We start from the raw sequence: 20,356 nt of genomic DNA on the forward strand, positions 1-20,356 counted from the left end.
TTTCTGACCACAAGGGCACACTGCTGGCTCACGTTAAGTTTTTCATCTATCAAGACCCGCAGGTCCTTCTCTGCAGGGCTGCTCTCAAGGACTGCTCCTTCCAGTCTGTATGGATGCCTGGGATTCCTCTGGCCCATGTGCAAAACCACTCATGACTCCATAGTTTACTGAAGACTTGCACAAAAGTTTACAAGGTAGTTTGAATGCAAAGGCAAAAGGCCAGAACAAACAAAATTACAACCAATTGTATTTAGGCTTGTGAGTCAGCTTTGTCTCTACTATGCTTAAGTGCATCTTGAAAAGGAAAAAAAAAACAACATTAAAAACTCCTCTAGATGTAAATTTGTCATAAAAAACAATCTTCGCTTTTTCCAACACGTCATTTAGTATCAAAAGGGTCATATTTAGCCATTAAAATCTGAGCTGTTATTCAGTTCACTGCCACAGTTGTAAGATGAACGGAATAAACACATTTGTTTGCCATTATGCAACGACTACTGGCATCAAAGTTTTAATAATCCTATCCTGTATTACCAACTGTGAAACGCAGTAAAATTTTCATCCAAAATGGATCAGTGAAGATGACATCACATTCCGCACTCAATTCTCATTTGTTATTAATTTTACATCATCTCTGGTGATATTACTGTTGTATTATGATAAAACAGAGTTCTGTTTTCTTAGTACACCCTTCCAAAAGGACCCAGATACAACACATTTCAAGTAGTACTTGTTTATACTTCTGTGTTGTTTGTTTACCCATGAGAATATCCACAAATGAGGAACATTGTACCTGAGAGATCTTACACGAAGGAGGGAAGAGCAGAGCACAGCACAGGGACTAGAGGGGACCAAGTAGCTTAGAGCTGTGGAAAGTTCTTGGTGAAGCTGGAAGCACTGGTTTGTCCTTTAAAATGTTATGTTACAGTGCATTGGCATTCTGTACACCACTCTCAGAGAAAATACTCCAAATACCACTGGCTGTTTCTACCCATCTTGCCTTCACTCCCATGTGAAGTGCAGCCCGTTACCTTGCCTTTATTTTCAGGAGCAGGTCTCTGTCAACAGCATGTCCATGGGGAAGGAGGGAAAGGGCAGAAAGCTAAGTACTTAGTTAAAATTTCAAACGTTTATGTATTTGAGAGTGCGGATGGCACACCTGTGCTGTACTGGAACCAAGGGCTCTAGGTGCAGATGCACTGAAGTTGTCCAGTGATTGGGATGAAGAACCTTTCACCATATAACTGCACCCTGGCATAGGGAACTCGCTGTGTGTTATAAAATGAAGGAAACAAAAATGTGTTATTTTTTTCCTCGGTATGACAGAACTGAACTCTGCAGCATGGCATTTTTTAGCTCCTGCCTATCCCAAGCACTGACAGAATATCTAGAAAATGTGTGAAGTTGAAAAGTTTGGTATACATTTCTTATTCCCATTGCTTTCGTATTAAAGTATGTGCAATTTTCTATGAAAGAGTGTTCTTGCAAGTTCTCTCCCTCCTCATACAACAGATCTATCCAGTTCTGTGGGGCAGAAATGCAAAGCCCACCATAGTTATTCCTACCATAATTTCTCACTGTACTAGTTAGATACATTCATCAATAAGAAAAAAAAAAACATTTCTGGAGAACCAATCACCTTGTTACTGTCATCTTAGTTACAAACCTTTGAAAGTCATAAAATTCTCAGTATATTTTAGTTGTTTTACTTCTCAGCCCATTTAAAAACATATAAACCAACATTTCATTCTCTTACATGTTTTTCTAATGATGTTATGCAGCCTGATAAAGCTCTAAGATATTCTAAAAGGAAAAGAAATATAAAGAAAAAGCAACTAAGCCTTATTTTAAACATTAGAAGAAAGACTAGAAAATGAACATACCAACAGCCATCATGTAATCCCAGCGGTCCATGAGGCACATATTGAAGATCAGGTGGTCAGATGTTTGCCCTTGGCCAATTAGAGGAATGTTTCTCTCCAAATTTTGGGTTATTGCAGAAGTCCAGCCAACAAGAAACCAAAACACTACCAGGAGAATTACAGCCAGCATCCTCATCACTCGCCCACCTGTCATATATGGAATACGCTGAGCGGTTCTGGACAGGAATACCTTCAAAACCCTAAAAAATTTGGACAGGGTAGAATTAAAAAGAGCACTAACCATGTTGTAGGAATTACATTTTCACTTTATTTCACTGTTAGGCTATTTAAAAAAAAAATAAAAATCAACATTCCTTCCCTTGACAGCATGCACAAGAGTAAAATCTGAAACATTATTACTTTCATATTCATCTTATTTAAATGGAGCTGATTGCTGCCCAGAGAGTGCTACACAGCACTAATAGGAAACACGAGCTATACTTATGGTAGGGACACGTATTGACATGCTGTGTTGTCAGGCTGTTTTGTACCTTTCAGCTCCCAGTGGAAGACTTGTGACTTCAGAAAAGAGAAGGTCACATCCACAAAACAGCAACCATGTGTGCAAGATTTTATTTCCTTACAATGCTGTCTGTCAGCTCAACTCCAGTCAGGCTGTTCCCCCATTGGATATTCTTCCCATAGAGCTTGCTGATTCTGAGGCAACAGTCTGCTCCTTGTAGAAGTAATCATAAAAGGTACTTTCAAGATGAAGGGTTAGACTTTCTCAATTATTTTGTACTCAAAACCACTGTAGCTCTGGATTCCGAAGCATGAGCATAGGCACTGAATATTCATATGGGACTAATTATCACTGAGGAACTTGATTTTTTTTAAGATAATTGAGTTTATAAAAGCCCATGCCAGATCTCCAACATTTACAGCGTACCAAGCACCTAAACCACCTCCCAAGTCATCTCATGGACAGGCCAGGAAAAAAAAGGAAAAAAAAAAATCACACTCTGGACTAATATTTATGTCTCAAAGGAGGCAAAAGCAAGTGGCATTACCTCTCAAACAAATAATAGTGTAGAACCTTTTAAGGCAAAAGCGCAAAATCTTTTCCCTATCCATAAAAATGATTCATCCTTTGACTACAAACACAGCCTTCACACTGTGCGTTGGGTGAAGTCAGACAGCTGAATGTGTTCAACATTATTCAGCTGTTTCCCTCCCAACAGTCACTCCATAGGGAGTCACAGTTTTTGATCTTTCCGTGTTTGATAGATGTTCTCCTCTCCCTTTACAGATGCTAAGTGCTTTATGTCTGAAGCAGCTTCCCAAAGCCTTCAGGAAGGATAGGCAGGAAATTCCACAGATGCAAGGCAGACAATTTCTCTCTTCCTTCATCAGCTACAGCACTTTTGTTCCAGGCAGTGTCAGTAAATCCTCCTTTTTTAGAGCACCAGAGCTTAATATGAACAAAGGCTTTCCTCCACATTGTAAACACTGACCAATACTCAGCTTCTTGGAAGGAGAAATGCAGACTCTTTTTGAAATGAAATCAGTCAAGAACTTTTTACAGCTAGAGTTTGCCATTTGACTAAAAGGGCTCCACCAGAATCTGAGGTCCAGAGCAGTAATTCCCTCATCTTCCCATGGTGATTTTAACCCAAATGCACACTGCTCCCCTTTCACCACAAGCAGGTGCACAGCTTCAGTCTCCTCTGTGCATTAATGACCATGTATCACCGATGTGTATCAGGGCAGAGACATGTCCCCAGGAGCTCCTATCGGGGGCAGGCTGTGCTTGAGCATCATTTTCCTTCCTGTACCTCTGACTCAGACACCATCTGAGTTCACCATAAAAACTACTCTGCAGCAATATGAGACCAAACTGCCTAGGAAACGTATTGTCTGATGATGTGTTCTCCAACAATACAATACTTAAATCCGCCCCCCCCCCCCCCCCCCCCCCCCTTTTTTTTTTTTTGGACTACTCTATGTCCATAAGTTGGGTTGAAAAAGCCATTGAGCAGATGAGAGAGACTTCTCGTAAGGAGGTAAGACATGGAGTTTATAGGCTATATTCGTATTACAGAATCACAGAATGGCCAGGGTTGGAAGGGACCTCAAGGATCATGAATCTCCAACCCCCTGCCACATGCAGGGCCACAAACCTCCCCCTTTAATACTAGACCAGGCTGCCAGGGCCCCATCCAGTCTGGCCTTGAACACCTCCAGGGACGGGGCATCCACAACCTCTCTGGGCAGCCTGTGCCAGCACCTCACCGCTCTCTCTGTAAAGAATTTCCCCAACATCCAACCTAAATCTTCCCTCCCTCAACTTAGAATCATAGAATCATAGAATCACCAAGGTTGGAAAAGACCTAAAAGATCATCCAGTCCAACCGTTCACCTATTCCCAATACTTAAAACTTAAACCATTAACTTAAACCATAATTAAACTTAAACCATTAACAAAACTTAAACCATACTTAAACTTAAAACCATTTCCCCTTGGCCTGCAATTGTCAACCCTTTCAAAGAGTTGACTCCCCTCCTCTTTGTAGGCTCCCTTTAGGTACTGAAAGGCTGCAAACCACAGCCTTCTTTTCTCCAGCCTGAACAAGCCCAGCTCCCTCAGCCTGTCTTTGTAAGGTGCTCCAGTCCCCAGATCATCTTCTCCTCTGGACCCTCTCCAACAGCTCCCTGTCTTTCTTGTACGTGGGCTCCACACCTGGACACAGTACTCCAGATGGGGTCTCACAAGAGCAGAGTAGAGGGGGACAATCACCTCCATGCCCCTGCTGGCCACTCCTCTTCTGATGGAGCCCAGGATACCATTTGCTTTCCGAGCCGCAAGGGCACACTGCTGGCTCATGTTAAGTTTTTCATCCATCAGGACCCGCAGGTCCTTCTCTGCAGGGCTGCTCTCAAGGACTGCTCCTTCCAGTCTGTATGGATGCCTGGGATTCCTCTGGCCCAAGTGCAAAACTCTGCACTTTGCCATATTGAAGCCCATCAGGTTCACCTGGGCCCACCTTTCTAGCCTGTGGAGGTCCCTCTGAATGGTATCCCTTCCTTCTACTGTGTCAACCGCACCACTCAGCTTGGTGTTGTCAGCAAACTTGCTGAGGGTGCACTCAATTCCATCATCGATGTCATTGATAAAGATGTTAAAGAGCACCAGTCCCAAGACAGACCCCTGGGGGATGCCACTTGATACGGCCTCCACCTGGAGATAGAACCATTGATGACCACCTTCTGTCTGCGGCCCTTCAACCGTTTTCTTATCTATCGAGTGGTCCACCCATCAAATCCACATCCCTCCAATTTGGAGATAAGGATGTGGTGGGGGACCATGTCAAAGGCCATGCTCAATCCAGGTAAATGAGATCAGTCGCCTTTCCCTTGTCCACCAATGCTGTCACTCCATCATAGAAGGCCACCAGGTTGGTCAAGCATGACCTCCCCCTGGTGAAGTCGTGCTGGCTGTCTCAGATCATACGCCCATTCCTCATGTGATCAAGCATGTTATCCAGGAGGATCTGTTCCATGCTCTTCCCAGGCACAGAGGTGAGACTCAACGGCCTGTAGTTCCCGGGGTCCTCCTTGCTCCCTTTCTTGTAAATGGGAGTGATGCGACCCTCTCTCCAGTCATCCGGGACCTCACCTGACAGCCACGACATTTCAAATATGATGGAGAGCGGCTCGGCAACCTCAGCCAGCTCCTTCAGAACCTGGGATGCACGCCATCCGGCCCCATAGAATTATACACATTCAGACTCATGAGGCGATCTCAGACCTGCTCTGTCCTCACAGTGGGGGGGGATTTACCACCCCAGTCTCCACCTAGAGGTTTGGGGGTGCGGGGGCTCAGGGACATGAGAAGTACTAGAATATAAATAGATATTTATAAATATATATATAAATATAAAAATATAAATAAAATATATATTTTTAAAAAAATTAAAAACTACTTTAAAAATTAACTACGCTCTGATTTGTCCCTGGCACTGATGCAGGCAGAAAACAGCCCACATCCTTACCATTACCCCTCAGCTCAGGGTGACTGCACGCAGTCTGCCCACTGCAGCAGCCTGTACCAGCTCCTGAATCACACTAGAAAACCAAGCTGGTTTAGCAGGGCCATGGGCAGGCCAGGTACCGCTGGAACAATTCAGCAGGACAGATGATGGAGTTACAGCACCCAGGTAACATTCTCCTATGCTACTTAATTTATGAATATAAATGCATTCTGGGATTCAAACTTTGGAACAAATTAATGTTTAAATACAAACATCAAGTAAAGGAATACCAGCTGAAAAAAAACTCCTTTTCCTGTCCTGTCTGCCCCCAAAATGCCAAGTAGTGAGAAGCTTAGAGAACTGTTTGAGAGGTACAGCCTCTGATCTAAGGCAAAAGAGGAAACCCAGCTAAAAACATTCAGCATATGCAGTGCACTTTTATGCACTGTTCTTGGATAATCCAACCACCATTTTCAGTGAAACATTTCCAGCTCTTTTTACAGGCATATCAGACACCGTAATGTGCTCTACCTGCTTTGTTGGAAGACACTATAAGCTGCCTTCAAGCAAAGATCTGATCTACAGACAGCATTAAAGCTGGTTTGTAATAGCTATCCTTTTAACAGAGTAAACAAAGGACTCATAAGAATGAGTGAAACATCCAGAGACCACAAAGCAGATAACTCCCAACTTCGCTGCCTTCACCACCAAGTCTGAGGAAATAAGCTATTTGGCCTAAAGGTCTGTTGTATTTTTTTTTTTTTTTTTTTTTTTTTTGCCCCAGATCCACATAGATAGACAAGGTGAGGACTTGGTTGCAAACTTGGTTGGAGAGCTGAAAGCGCAGGGCAGCCCAGCAGACAGAAGAAATACTGATGTGAAGTGGAGGTGAGGAGTCTGCTGCTGTCAAGGCTGTCAAGGCTGGGATTATCAGTCTGGGAACTGCAAGCAAAGCCATGGCTGCTGCTGTACAAGTTGTATCTTTAAATGAAACTCATAATCTTAGAAAATAAGTAAGATCATACTAAATTTTCATGTAGTAATTTCAATAATCTGCCCTGGGAACAGGAAGCATGGCTCCCAAACTATTAGCTGCATATGCAGTAGGCACAACAGGTGAAGGATCCAGCTTTGACAGCAATGACCTGGCATGGGTTGTTTGCTTTTTATTTCTAGCATCTGTCATTTTGTGGCTTTACTGAGTCATCCTGTCAAACTGTTCTGTTCCACACTGATGATTTTTATTGTGATATGAAAGCTACATCAGAAAGATAAGGGGTCAAGAGCTCTTATGAATTATATTGACTTCCTATAGGGGAAGGATTAAGTCTTATCTGCTTTTTCAGGAGTAACAGTGAACATGAGATTAGTTACTTAGAACTGGTATACCAATGTGATTCTACTGAAAGCAGTGAAGAGGTACCTATGGCCCACATACAGTATCTTGCAAAAAGAGAGCTCACATCTCACATTTGACACATATGCACACACACATATACTGAGTGCAGACTTTATGCACCAGGAAAGATGCCTAAAGACCCAAGTTAGATGCATTCATACCACCAGTTACTGCCTCTAGGCTCTAAAGAATGAAATCCAACTGATAGAAATGAGCAGCTTTCTACACCATACCTTGGCTGAAAGTCTCCAAATCACTCACTGACTGCTTCCCATGTGATTCCATAAAACTTTATAACAAAATAGGCCTGAAGTCCAGCACAGAATAAGATGAATAAAATTCACTCAATGAAATCAGAATAATTTTTTTGCTTTACTGAATCTGATCATTTACAATCTCAGCAAACCTAGGTTAAGACCTGCATCATATACATCACAGCCTGGCCAGTAAAAGGTACAACAATTAGGAAACGAAGTTTGGTAATTCCTTGAACGCATGAATACTTCACAGAGTTCCCATCCTATATAGTTAATAAATATTTGAGGATATCCTGATGGTACACTAACAAATGACTGAGCAGTAGCTTTGGGTACTGAATGACTGGGAAACAGTGATATTCTAACAAATTATATTTACTTTCAAAATTGCCATTTTGAAGGTATAGTTTCATTCATACTTTCTGCAGAGTTTTGAAGTTTTTTTTTCTTCTTCTTCTATTACAGGAAGATAACGTAGTATAAAAATACCTCGGATGTATGGCTAGAAATCTAGGCTGTGAAGATGAGTTAAAATCTATTTTATTTTGGTATATGTTAAAAGTTAGCTATCATTCATAAGCAAAGACACGTGGGTCAAGACAATGATAGTTCAGTACTTTCCTAGATTAAATTTTACCTGTATTGCACCATGCCTTCAAAAATATGAATACTCATACTGCATGAAGGAAGACTGGGCAAAATGCATTATATGACACTGAAATGTTGTAAAGGTAGTTCTCCAGTGCTTTGATGAAAGCCCTAGCTCTGCATCAACGTGTAAGGAACAAAGTGGGCTGTTCTAATTTCCAACAGTTTGACCAAAATGAGGAGGTTCAGAAATTTGGGAGGGAACTCATGAATAGCTCAAGGGAAGGCTCGGGTTATTAGAAGGCAAAAATAATCCAAGAGTTTCTCACTACAATCAGAACCACTCACTCATTCCCATGAGTAGCACTGGCCTCTCAGTATCATGCATTTTCAATAGCATGGAAAGATTCTAAAAAACACAACTTGCTTTAATAAAAATATATTGACTTGAAGTAGATTCTTTCTGTCTATCTGTGGGCAAGTCTGGAATGAGCAATCTGAATGATCTGTTGTTTCTTTAAATGTAGCTTAGATTCTATCATTTTTCATGCCATACACGTACTTTGTTTTCTTCTTTTATCTCCCACCTGAGAAAAGCTCAATCTCCTAGTGGAATACAGATCAAAGGGCTTTCTGTGTGCAGCTGATCCAAAGGACAGGAGCTAAAGTCCTTTGGCAAATCAGCTTGGCCTCGCCTTTCCCCTGAGCCTGTCCACTCCACAGCTCATTGCCTAGCTGCATGCATCCGTTCTGTTTGGCTGCCAGTCATCGAGCCTGTGCGTGTGTGTTGCTTTTTGAAGGGTTTTTGTTCACATCACCATACTCTCCAGATGGGTCTCATCAGATGTGACAATTCCTCAACTGGATTTACCCATCCTGGCAGTGTGCCAATGGATGCTCCAACTAGAGAGGAGCTGGGAAGCAAGAAGGCTCAGCTGGGGCCTTGCCATGTCACATAACTAGGCCTTGGTGATGCAGACCAAGTCTCTTTCTTTATGAAATCCTCATCTGCTTTGTGCTAATTATCTCTTCTAATAAATTTACTGCACTAATGCCTTCTTGAATCCTGCTGAGATTAGTAGAACTATGGAGTGCCAGTAAAGCACCTGGCGTATGGGCCAAGCCTGGCCTGTGCAGAGCTCCTGTGATGGTCACGTCACTGTGATGGTGACCAGGCTTGGTGCCTTGCAAAGTGCCTTCAGTCTGACCGCAGACACAGGCCTGTGTCTGACATAGCTGCCTCCCGTCTGCCAGCTATTATGCCAGCTGTTACTTTTGGGCACTAAAGTCAGTAGCTCACAAACACAGAATCTGGTGGGAGATTCCTAAATTTCTGAAATTCCCGTGGCGCTAGGATAGGCATAATGCTACCTTTTCTTAAATCCATAATGAAATGGTTAACATAACCATTTCAATACTACGCTAAATAATTACATCCCTCTCTTGCTAAAAATGAGGTCAGCTCCTCCAATGCTTTTCTCCACAAGCAAACCAATCTTGCTGAGCTCTTCATTCAAATTGGAGGTGATCTGGTGACAGAAATCTGAATTCATTGATTGTTAAAGCTCCTGCAGCTAGACTTCAGTCTGAAGATTGTAAATTCTTCAGGCTATACAAGCTCTGGATAAACTAATTTGCTGCTTAAAAAATCATCAGGTGATTACTAACTTTCAGTAAATCTTAAAGCCATTCAGTACCTTACCCCTATCAAAGACTTTCAGAATAGGCCACACAGAAGATCAAGGTTACTATTTTTCAGGAAGCTTACAGTGTGAAAACAGATTTAAGCACTGCCTGTAGGCAATCCTCTCCTACAACAGGTCAAAACATTTTCAGGACTTTAATTACAAAGTTTGCTTCACAGAGTGCTGTGGAGTTAAACTTACAAAGCCAGCTCCCCTCCTGGTCTGCCCCACAACGTTTCCTTTAATAAGGGCTGATGAGTTAAAGCAGTGGGGAGGACAAATCCTCCAGTGCTGCTCCACAAAGGCATTCTCCCCTGCTGAAAACATTCACAGACAATTGTAGCAATCTTTCTGAATGTCAGAGCCGTTTTCTAGTGATCAACAGTAAGATAGCTGGTCAAAACCTTATGCCAAAGCTTCTCAAAATGGCGCACTACCAATAGCAAAGTCTTGCTATGGATAAAATCCAAATCCAGACCAAAGTTAATTTGAGGAAGGTTATATACCTTGATCCATAAAGATCTTTCCTTTCTATTTTACTATTTCACTGGCAAGCACTGTACTTCTGATCCGAGAACGGTAAGCTGAATTTAGAAAACACAGTACCTTTCCCACATTTTGAAGGTGGCCACAAAACCAAAATATCTCCTTCCTTTTAAGCTAAATACAGTAGATATACTTTTTCCAGTCTTATTTAACTAGTTGCCTTGGTTGTTTTTTTTTCCATTAAAGAAAAAAAATCAGTCACCTTGGCTGGTTAAAGTTTTCCTTTTGCCTTTTTGCAAAAGATTCCTGTAGAAAAGGTGCATGCAGCTCAGGGCTGGAGCTGACAGTGGGTCTAACCGTATTGCTGGAGGAGATTCAAGAGAAATATTTTTTAAAATAAACTCATTCTGTAAGGTGAAAAGCTGGCAATAGCAAACCCAGGATCAAGTTTGCTTTGCCTGGCTTTATCATGAAGTATATTACCTTCAAAAAAAGTGCAGAGAAAAGAGAGAGACCAGGAGAAGAGCTGCATCTGTGGAGTGCCCACTAAAGCACCGTGCGCAGCATAATTTGGCACTGAATTTGAAAGCACTTGTTTCCCTTTCTGCTATGAAATGATGTTAATAGGCACCACTTAAAGATGACAATCCATTATTGAAGATGCAGGAAGCAAACATCAGGAACTGAAAGGACAGGAACTTCTCCCATCTTTATACACATCACCATTTTCATGTCCTGTTATCTTTTGGAATTTGTTTTTTCCTTTCACGTTCCTTTTCTTTAAATGTTTTAGGGCTAGAAGCTTCTGTTGACTGGCCAAGCAAGCCATTTCAACATTGGATGGCCAGGAGTACATCTACCTTTATACAGCCAAATAAAGCCATAAAACTATACACTTTTTTTTCTTACCATGTCATGCTCCCAGTCTTATTGCTCCATGGCAGATTGCACACAGCCATATTTTCCAAAGATGAAGAGTTACTTATTTCCAGCTAATGTTAATGAGGTTGACATGAGTAGAACTTCCAAGATTCATGCTTTTCCCACAAATTAGTACCGTTAACATCTGGAAAAATCTCTTTTTCTACTAGCCTACATAAGTTCTGTGGAGTTCTATGTTGGCACTCAGTTAAGTAATCATGAACAAGAACGATCCAAGAAAGCATTTCTTTTCAACCACAGTGAGAACACTGTGAGTGAGGAATGACAACACAATAAAAGGCCCACTCTTTGTTGTCTCTGCAGTCATTTACAGGCATTCATAACCACAGCAGACAGCCAGTTTCAAATTAAAGAATTTGTCCCAATATATTTTATTGTACTCCTTTACAAGTAAGAATGAGCAATCATATCCACTGGACACAATTTCCCTCTCAAATTCACATAGCGGGATTATTATACGATGTATTGGTGACAGGGATTAATCCAATGTGATACAGAAATGGCTGAGGAGGGTGTTGGTCAAAAACTGCCAAAAGAAACATAACTGTAATATTCAACTAAAATATTTGTTGAGAGTTTTGTGCTCACTTTAGTAAAATCAATGTTAACCACTTTATAATATGACTGACAGGCAGTGCTGTTTTATATTAACTGTGTTGAAAATGAAGCTGTTTATCAGCACTGTGTTCTCCTTCCACTTATGGAGAAAGTATTAACTTTATCTTGTGATCCATGCATGCAGGTATCATGGCCAACACCTTCATGTGTATTTGAAAGGAAAGTTTATTCTTCATCTTGTCTGTGAAAGATAAGATTCAAAACCACACTCACAACGGATTAAATCAGGAACTTGTCACAGGATACAGCAGTGTCACCACCAGTGGAAACTGAGACCATAACCAACGCTAATTTCTTTGGATAAAATTTCCACATTATAAATTATATTGTTACTAAAAACAGTTTCTGCAAGTAGATTACATTGTAGGGAATGAAAATGCTGGAAACGTTACAAAAGCCCATCAGGTCTCTGCTCAAGTCGATCAATTCAGAGAATGCCAAAATAGCTGAGGTATAAAAGGAGAGATTTAGAAATTACCTAATCCAGCCAATAAATCAATCTCATGACCAAAGAAGCATCAACTATAGCAGGTTACTGAGGACTTTGTACAGCTGGGTTTGGAGTTACTTGCATATGCTAAGTATCTACAGCAAGGAGAGGAAGAGCCCAGCTGTTGGCATAGAGGAGTAGTGATTTTATGTACAATAAAAAGCACAACATGCGAGTTAAATGTCAAGCACTCCCAGAGCAGCTTCAAATGCTATTCTCAGGATCAGAGGAGACACTTAAGATCTAGGAAAAACACCAGATATAGATCTGCTTCAATATAAAGGTGTAGATATTCGGCATTAAGGGCTGAAGTACCTGCAGCTCTTCCCTTCATCTGGCAGTCTTCTTATTTTATATTTGTAAGTCTTCCAGTCTCAAGAGCAGCAATGAAACACGGTCCCAAGCCTTAATCATTTCAAAACTCCTATCTTTTCTTCTAAATGTAGATGATTTAGGGGGCAAACAGACATTAGTTGGTAGCCAAGCTGCTTGTCACACATACTCCCTGCCATACCTACCAACTTATTTTTGTTCCCCTCTTAGCATTCACTAAGAACATGAGAAAAAAGGAAATTCCACAGTAAAGACAAACAGACTGAAATAGAATTGTTTAGACCTAACCTCATTCACACTCCAGTATTTGAAAACCTCCTCCTGGTGGAAGAACAGTAACACAGTGACTACATAAGAAAATGAACAACAGCATGATTGCAGCTTTTCAGCAGAAAGAAAACAAAAAGTCCAAAGTAAAAAACAGAAGAATGACAAGAATGCACTTCTATTTTAGTAGTACTAAAATAGAGGAACAAATTACTAAAAAAACACCCAACAAATAAAAAGTCCCAGCTATATAAAATATATATCTGATAAACTGTTGAAGAAGGATAGATTCTTCAGCTCTGACTAGTCTCAGATTGGCTTGTGCAAGCATCAGTACAAAGCAGTGCAGAGTATCCCAGTAATTTTCTGCATGCTATTTTTGTTTGAACCCAGCATGCTACTGTCTGCCACTGCTGTGATTTGCGACCAGTTACATTGACACTCTTCAGGAGATAAGACTGCTACGTTTGTTCTTCTTCCAGTGTTTCATACAAAATACGACAATTAAAAGTAAATTCAAAGAATTTCTGGAATCGCTGTGTCATGTCAGCATTATCTGAATTTTTTTTTTTTCCTCCATAGATTTCTATGTTCTTCTCCCAGGTAAATACTCACTGGACTATGCTTACTCTCAACTCTATGTAAGCATGGGTAGCAATCAGAAAAAGAATGCTAATTGGGTTAATCACAAGCACTTCTAAGGAAGCTACAGTTTCTTGGAAACTAATTTCTGAATGTCTGTCTGAATTTAACATTTACAGAAACAATGAAATATTTTTAATACCTTGAGAAATACATGCTGTGCGCTACCTCCCGCACTCAAGAAACTCAATTCTTGCCTCCCTTGCACTGAATGATACCATACCTGTAGGAATTGCCTCAGCAGCCAGGGTTGTTGGTTGTTTCCTGAAGTAAACAGCATTAACAATGTCCTTAAAAATGCCTGCCAATGACCTTAATGAGAGCTTATGGGTCAGGATCTGCAGGACCACCAATGTGGGTAACACTGTGGTGGGTATCTGCTACAGACTTTCATGATTAGGAGGAAGTAGATGAGGCCTCATCAGACTACTGATGGAAGCCTTTTGCTTCTGTGCCCTGGTCGTCACGGGATCTTCAGTAACCTGCTGGAAGCGCTACACGTTAGGGCACAGCTAATGCAACATATCCCTGGAACACAGTGATGATAACTTCTTACAAGTGATAGAGGAGCTATGGAAGGGAGCCACTCTGCTGGACATCATACGTACAAAGAACTGCTGGGACCACGAAGATCAAAGACAAATTTTGCTGAAAAGATCATGGGTGGCAAAGTTCAGGATCGTGAGAAGGGAACAAAACGTCAAGCTCCTCCAAGATCAGGGACATATCCATGTATGGGAAAAAAAAAAAAATCAAGCAAAGGTGGCAAAAAGGCTATGAAGATAAACAAGAAGCTCCTGACTAAGCTTGGGAAAAGAAAGCGTACAGGAAGCAGAAGGTCACCCACGCGACCCAAGAGAAATAAAAAGATACTGTTTGATCATGGAACAATGGGATTAGGGAAAGCCAAAATACATCTGGGGTTGAGTCTGGCAAGGCACATGATGGGCAACAAGAAAGACTTGTGAAGACTTAGCAGCAGCAAAAAGAGAACCAGGGAAAAATGTAGGCTTGCTGCTAAATGGGACAGGGATCTGGCTGTAAACAATATATAAAGGATGAAATATTCAACATCTTTGTGTCAGCAGCAGGACTTGCTTTGAGGAATCCTAGGTGCCAAAGACCAGTGGAAAAGCCCATAGAAAATAAGATTTAACGTCAACAGAGAAGAATCAGGTTAGGGAACATTTAAATGATTTGGATATACACGATACATGACAGAGTCATGGGAACATGCAAGGGATTTGACAGGATGTCACCACTGTCATTGCAAGGCCATTCTCTTTAAAGGTGGTGGTGACTGGGGGAGATACCTAAGTACTGGAGAAAGTAAATGCCAGTCCATCCTCCAAGAAAAGCGAGGAGGAACCTGGGAAGATCTCCTGTTCTATGATTCTGTAACTTTTGGGTAGAAATGTGTAAATAGGTTGAAGAAACTCAGTACTCCATAATATTTCTTAGTAACATTTCTGCAACAAGCTTTTTATTTAGACATTAAGATTCAATATGTTTTAACGTGAAGGAGGGAAGATTTAGATTGGATGTTAGGGGGAAGTTCTTTACTAGGAGAGTGGTTAGGCCCTGGAACGGGCTGCCCAGGGAGGTTGTGGATGCCCCGTCCTTGGACGTGTTCAAGGCCAGGTTGGATGGGGTCCTGGGCAACCTGATCTGAATGTGTATGTTTGGTGGCCCTGCCAGGCAGGGGGGTTGGAACTACATGATCCTTGGGGTCCCTTCCAACCCGGGTGATTCTGTGATTCTGTGTAACGTGATTCTGTGTAACGTGTTCACATTAGAAGCACTTTTGTATAACTTATTCTATGAACTTCAGAGCTTTGACTGAATCACAAATCATTATCACAAATTCTGCTCTTGGGCCAGTTAAAGTATAACTTTTCACTTCTGTTTTCAAAATTTGTTTCTGGGACAACACTGTCAATCAATCAAATAAAGAGGGTAATGCAATACTCACATTCCCCTTCAAGGAATGTATATGTATAAAACAATGCAACATACAAATTCAATAAATATGAATTAAAAAATATTTTCATTATTCATCATTCTAAAACAATGTTAAAATTTGAATTTAAAAAGTCACCTGCAAGAAAAATTAACACTCATCTTCTATGCTTCCTCTTAGATGGCACAGAAAGAACTAGCACCATGACAAGCTGGATGCTGTAAAGAGTTGCTTTGTATTTACCATAAGATAATGGAAAAAAAGGGACAAAAGCAGAAATTATCATAAACTACTAAATCCTGACAGGCACAGGGAGATGGCCTGGAGGCTGATTCTCTTGTGTGCTGCAGCACAGCATTCCGTTTTTCCTGTTCATTACCTTAACCTGTCTATTGACTTCCACAGCACTATGGAAGTGAGCCAAAGGTGATGCTTAAGGTTTGGGTTAGAAATTACTTGGAGACATTCTTCCTTGTACTGACTTGCTTTTGATGAAAATATTCTCTCCTACAACTTCTCTCTGCTGTTGCTTTCACTGAGAAATGAGACTGGTCCCTAGCTAGTAGATCTTTCATATGTATACCAAAATACAAATTTCAGATTGTAGTTTAAAGCACTCTGCTTAGTGAATGTTTGCTAGCACTCTTTTAATACTGAAAACAAAGAATTAAAACGTTCAGAGTATTTCACTCAAAAGGGAGACAACAAGTTTTCTGATATTCAGATAGCATGGAAACGAATTTCAATTAGACGTTAAAGCGCTCCAATTTGCAAGGACCATTGAAAAGCCATTTAACAGTATCTGCTGTGAATCACTAACACGGAGGCTGCATTGCAACAGACCATTTAAATCACGGTCAAAGGCCGAGTAGCCAAAGGTTCCAAGCTAATGCAGAAAAGCCAAAATAACACGGTTATTTTAAGATAAACTGAATTAAAATTATTATTCTGTTCTGAAGGAGCATTGTGCAAGACAGAGGACAGCTAATCTGCATTAAAAAAAAAAAAATCAGGAAGACAGACAAGTTGAATTCCTACCAAATAGGTAAAACACACTGAGATTTTCACATGAAATCAAACGTAAAAATATGATCCTTGCAGTCCTAAGTAATCATTGTACAGCAATGAGACCTTACTGACAAGAAAACAAGTAAAAAATACAACAAGCTCTAATCTCAGTAAAACCTGTGAAGATGAAGCAAGCAGGAAGAGTCGCAGCATTCAGGTCACATATACATGAAACAAGCATTGGTAGCCATGCTGCCTTTTGTTTTCTTTTTAAAGAAAAGTTATTTAAATAGAAATATCAAATGCTCCTAATAAATGCCACAGCAATGTCTTTGTTTCACAGCCAAGTAACTCAAGAAATGAACAGGGAAAAATAAAGAAGAATTGATAAGATGCTTTCTTACTAATAGTCAGACACTGATCCAAAGTCAGACTTGGATCCACAACAGTGGAAAAAGAGCTAATCACAAAAGAAACAGATCTGGACTTCTGAATACAGCAAACAGCTTAAATGTTCTTCATACTGTATGAATAAGATAACACAAATGAGCACAGTCTGAGCAGAGAGACAAAAGAGAACAGAAAACATTTTTCTAAAAATAGTCTTGGGATACATAATTCAGTTTCTGTATTTTGTCTGACAAGTCTTGCAAATGACATTGATGGTTGTGACTTTGCATGGTAATGCAGATGCATGATGACAGACCTGAAGTTTTCCAGGGCAGGGCATGATGCCAGTTCTTCCTATATCCAACTGTGCTCAAGCTGCATCCAGCCTGCAACAAGCTAGGAAACAGCTAAGCCCAAGTGCTTCTTGCTTTCTGAGAAGGCAGGTACAAAATCTGTCTCCCTAATTTTGATTTTCAGTACCTTTCAGGTCACCCAGTTATACTATGCACAACAATCCAATACTCATTTTACATTTCTGGGACCCAACCATAGGGTATGCATTTGAGATCTGGAATAAATACTAGTGTTTGAGTTTGAAGGATGATGGAGAAGGCTCCAGGGAGATCTGATAGTGACATTCTGGGCAAGGTGTAAGTGAGTACCAGAATGCCAGGTAAAAGAAGTAGCGAGCCCAAGAACAAAGTTCAATGAACAGTATAAACAGACGGTGGCCATCACTGCATTTCCCCCAGTGCAAATGACAAAAGGATAAGAAAAGACTGACACAGAATGGCGAACAAGGATTCTGCGCCTCATCTCTTGTCCACATCAGTGATATGGATGTGAATGCAAATCTCAATGAAGAATGCAATAAACTGTGTTTTTCCACAGGGCTTCTGGCCCTGAGGGATTAGAATGAAAAATGTCAGAACCAGTCACCAAGAAAAGGTGAAACATCTTACTAAGTGGGGACTCTGCTCAGGGACACTGAGGCACACACTTGCTGCTCAGATAATCTCTCTAGAAAGATTTGCTGCCTGCAGGAGACCCACTTTCAAGGCATCATGAAGAGACTAGCAGCTATGTTAAAGCCAGAGGACTACTAGACCATGCATGTTGATGCTGGATGGGATGCAACCAACCAAGAGGGGTAAGAATATAGTGGGCAACTGGATTTGATGGAGCAAGGGAATGTTCTGCTGAGAAATAGAGAAGAGCCAAGGAACACTGTCAGTTTAGGAAGGAGCAGGGGAAATCCTCAGATTCATCCCAGAAGAATTTGGGAGGGCTCCTCCAAAAAGGTCATGCTCATCCTTCCAAAGACAGTAAACTCAGTTTTTTAGGTTAGATGTTAGACAGAAATTCTTTATTCAGAGGGTGGTGAGGCACTGGCACAGGCTGCCCAAAAAAAGCCGTGGATGCCCAAGGTGTGGAGGTGCTCAAGGCCAGGTTGGATGGGGCCTTGGGCAGCCTGATCTAGAGGTTGGCAACCTTGCCTGTGGCAGGGGCTTGGAACTAGATGATCTCTAATGTCCCTTCTGACCTAAGCCATTCTATGATTCTATGGTAAATTGAATGGAGCACCGGTCAGTGTTTCTGAGGAAGGCCACTGGCAGTTTCTTTACAAAAGAGCGAGTCGCAAATAAAAGAAAGTTTTACAAAATAACATCCTTACAAACTCCTAAATTTTAATATATTCAAACGGTAACATGCTCAATGTCTCATTTTTATAGGTGTAATAGGATTTTATTCATCAGAGGGCGATATGAGTCAATCGTCACCAGAAGCCATGAATTGCTATTTCTAAAGAGAGCTTGACAGCACCTAGAAGGTTCTCAGAGTAATATATAAGCATTTTTCTCAAATAGAAATGCGTGATTTGCAAACCAAATAAAAGCTTGGAAGAGATTTGGTCACTGTAGCCATATTCTCCGAAGCATTTGAAAAAGTACAGAGAAGCAAAGTCCAGAGCTGGATTATGTTAATCCGATTTAAAAGAAAAAGGTCTGTCCACTCTAAGATAAAAGGCAGACTTATTGCTGAGGAAAGATCCTGCACAAAGTAATTAAGGTTGTTACTAAGAGATACGGGGACAGTATAACTCCAGCCCTTTTATCAATTTTGAGGCTCTCAGCACTACATGGAGTCTTGCAAATAAGAGAGTGATTTCTGAGGTACAAGAGAAATAGGTCAGAAGGAATATAGTGGTTATTTAGAGAGTAGCAGAAACCATGAGAGCTAGGAAACACGTGGTTTAATAAAAAATATTAAATATAAAGTTCAATACACAATTTCATAAGGGAAGTATGAACAGTGGCATGAAAAAGAAGTTTAAAAAAAAAAAGAAAAAGCAGCTTGTCACATAGGCCAAAGCTACAAAGACAAGTCAGGCAGAAAAAAACCAGATCACCTGCAAAAAAAGTGGATGTACATTTGTTTGCAGCAAATAAAAAAAATTAAAAAAAATTAAAAATTAAAAAAAAGGAACTGTTAGATATTCAGCCTTATTTCAGTGAGGCAAGTAATTCCACATTTACACATATCAACTTGCTTTTTTAACAGCCCTGGTAAAGTACCATGTGCCTTTAGACACTGGTTCTTATTTGAAGCTGTGTATTTATGCAGTTTGAACTGAAGAATGATTCCAGACACGATGCCAATTTGCATTATTCACAACTGAACAGTAGAAAATGATGCTAAAGTAATGCTGAAAATCACATCAGAAAAGACTCCAAGCAACAGGGCAGCACCAATGAATCCCTGACTGCCAACATCCAATGTTTTTGCAGAATAAAACACTGAAAACAAACACACCTGTAATATTGAAAACTGATGCTAGAGAGTCCTAGCAGATATATAAAATGATAGTTAAGGAAAATCAAAAAGCCTAGAAAGATGTGTGGTTGCATGACTGGCTGGCACTTAGTAACAGCTCTGCAAAAAGATGCTGGGAGGCAAAGTCTGCAGAAAGCAGGGCTTCCCCACCAGCAGCTCTGCATTCACATGAAGCTGTAACCTCCCAGAGGCACCTCTAGAAGGAACAGGAGGCATCTCCCTGAAACGTCAGTAAGGGGGAGAGAGGATCTTTTGCTCAAGACCTCATAAAAATAAGACGCTGCTATTGCAGAGGATCAGAACATGGCTCAACAGAACTACTGCACCACTATCAGAACACAACAGTACTGATGGCCAGGGAGACACCCAGAGCCACTGAGTAACACACCACTACTAACTTGACTTCACTCCCACTTTAGAATTAGGCACTCAAAAGTCTGCACTGATTATTGACAGCTAGTACTTTTAGATTTGGCTAGAAACATAGACTGCAGCTTGAACCATGTAGAAGTAATTGCAAATACACAGGCTCACACTGTGCACATAAGGGGTAGAACTCAAGT

General features: G+C 40.8%; 1 protein-coding gene across 1 annotated transcript in view; it reads right to left on the reverse strand.

The window, feature by feature from the left end:
* GPR158 (G protein-coupled receptor 158) overlaps nucleotides 1-20,356 on the reverse strand; it is a 182,786-nt gene that overhangs the window by 22,980 nt on the left and 139,450 nt on the right. The window contains exon 7 of the mRNA XM_048950958.1: nucleotides 1,884-2,122. Within this exon, the coding sequence (XP_048806915.1) occupies nucleotides 1,884-2,122 (239 nt within the window). The remainder of the gene's footprint in view (nucleotides 1-1,883; nucleotides 2,123-20,356) is intronic.

Source organism: Lagopus muta, chromosome 7, assembly GCF_023343835.1.
Source record: "Lagopus muta isolate bLagMut1 chromosome 7, bLagMut1 primary, whole genome shotgun sequence".
NCBI lineage: Eukaryota > Metazoa > Chordata > Aves > Galliformes > Phasianidae > Lagopus > Lagopus muta.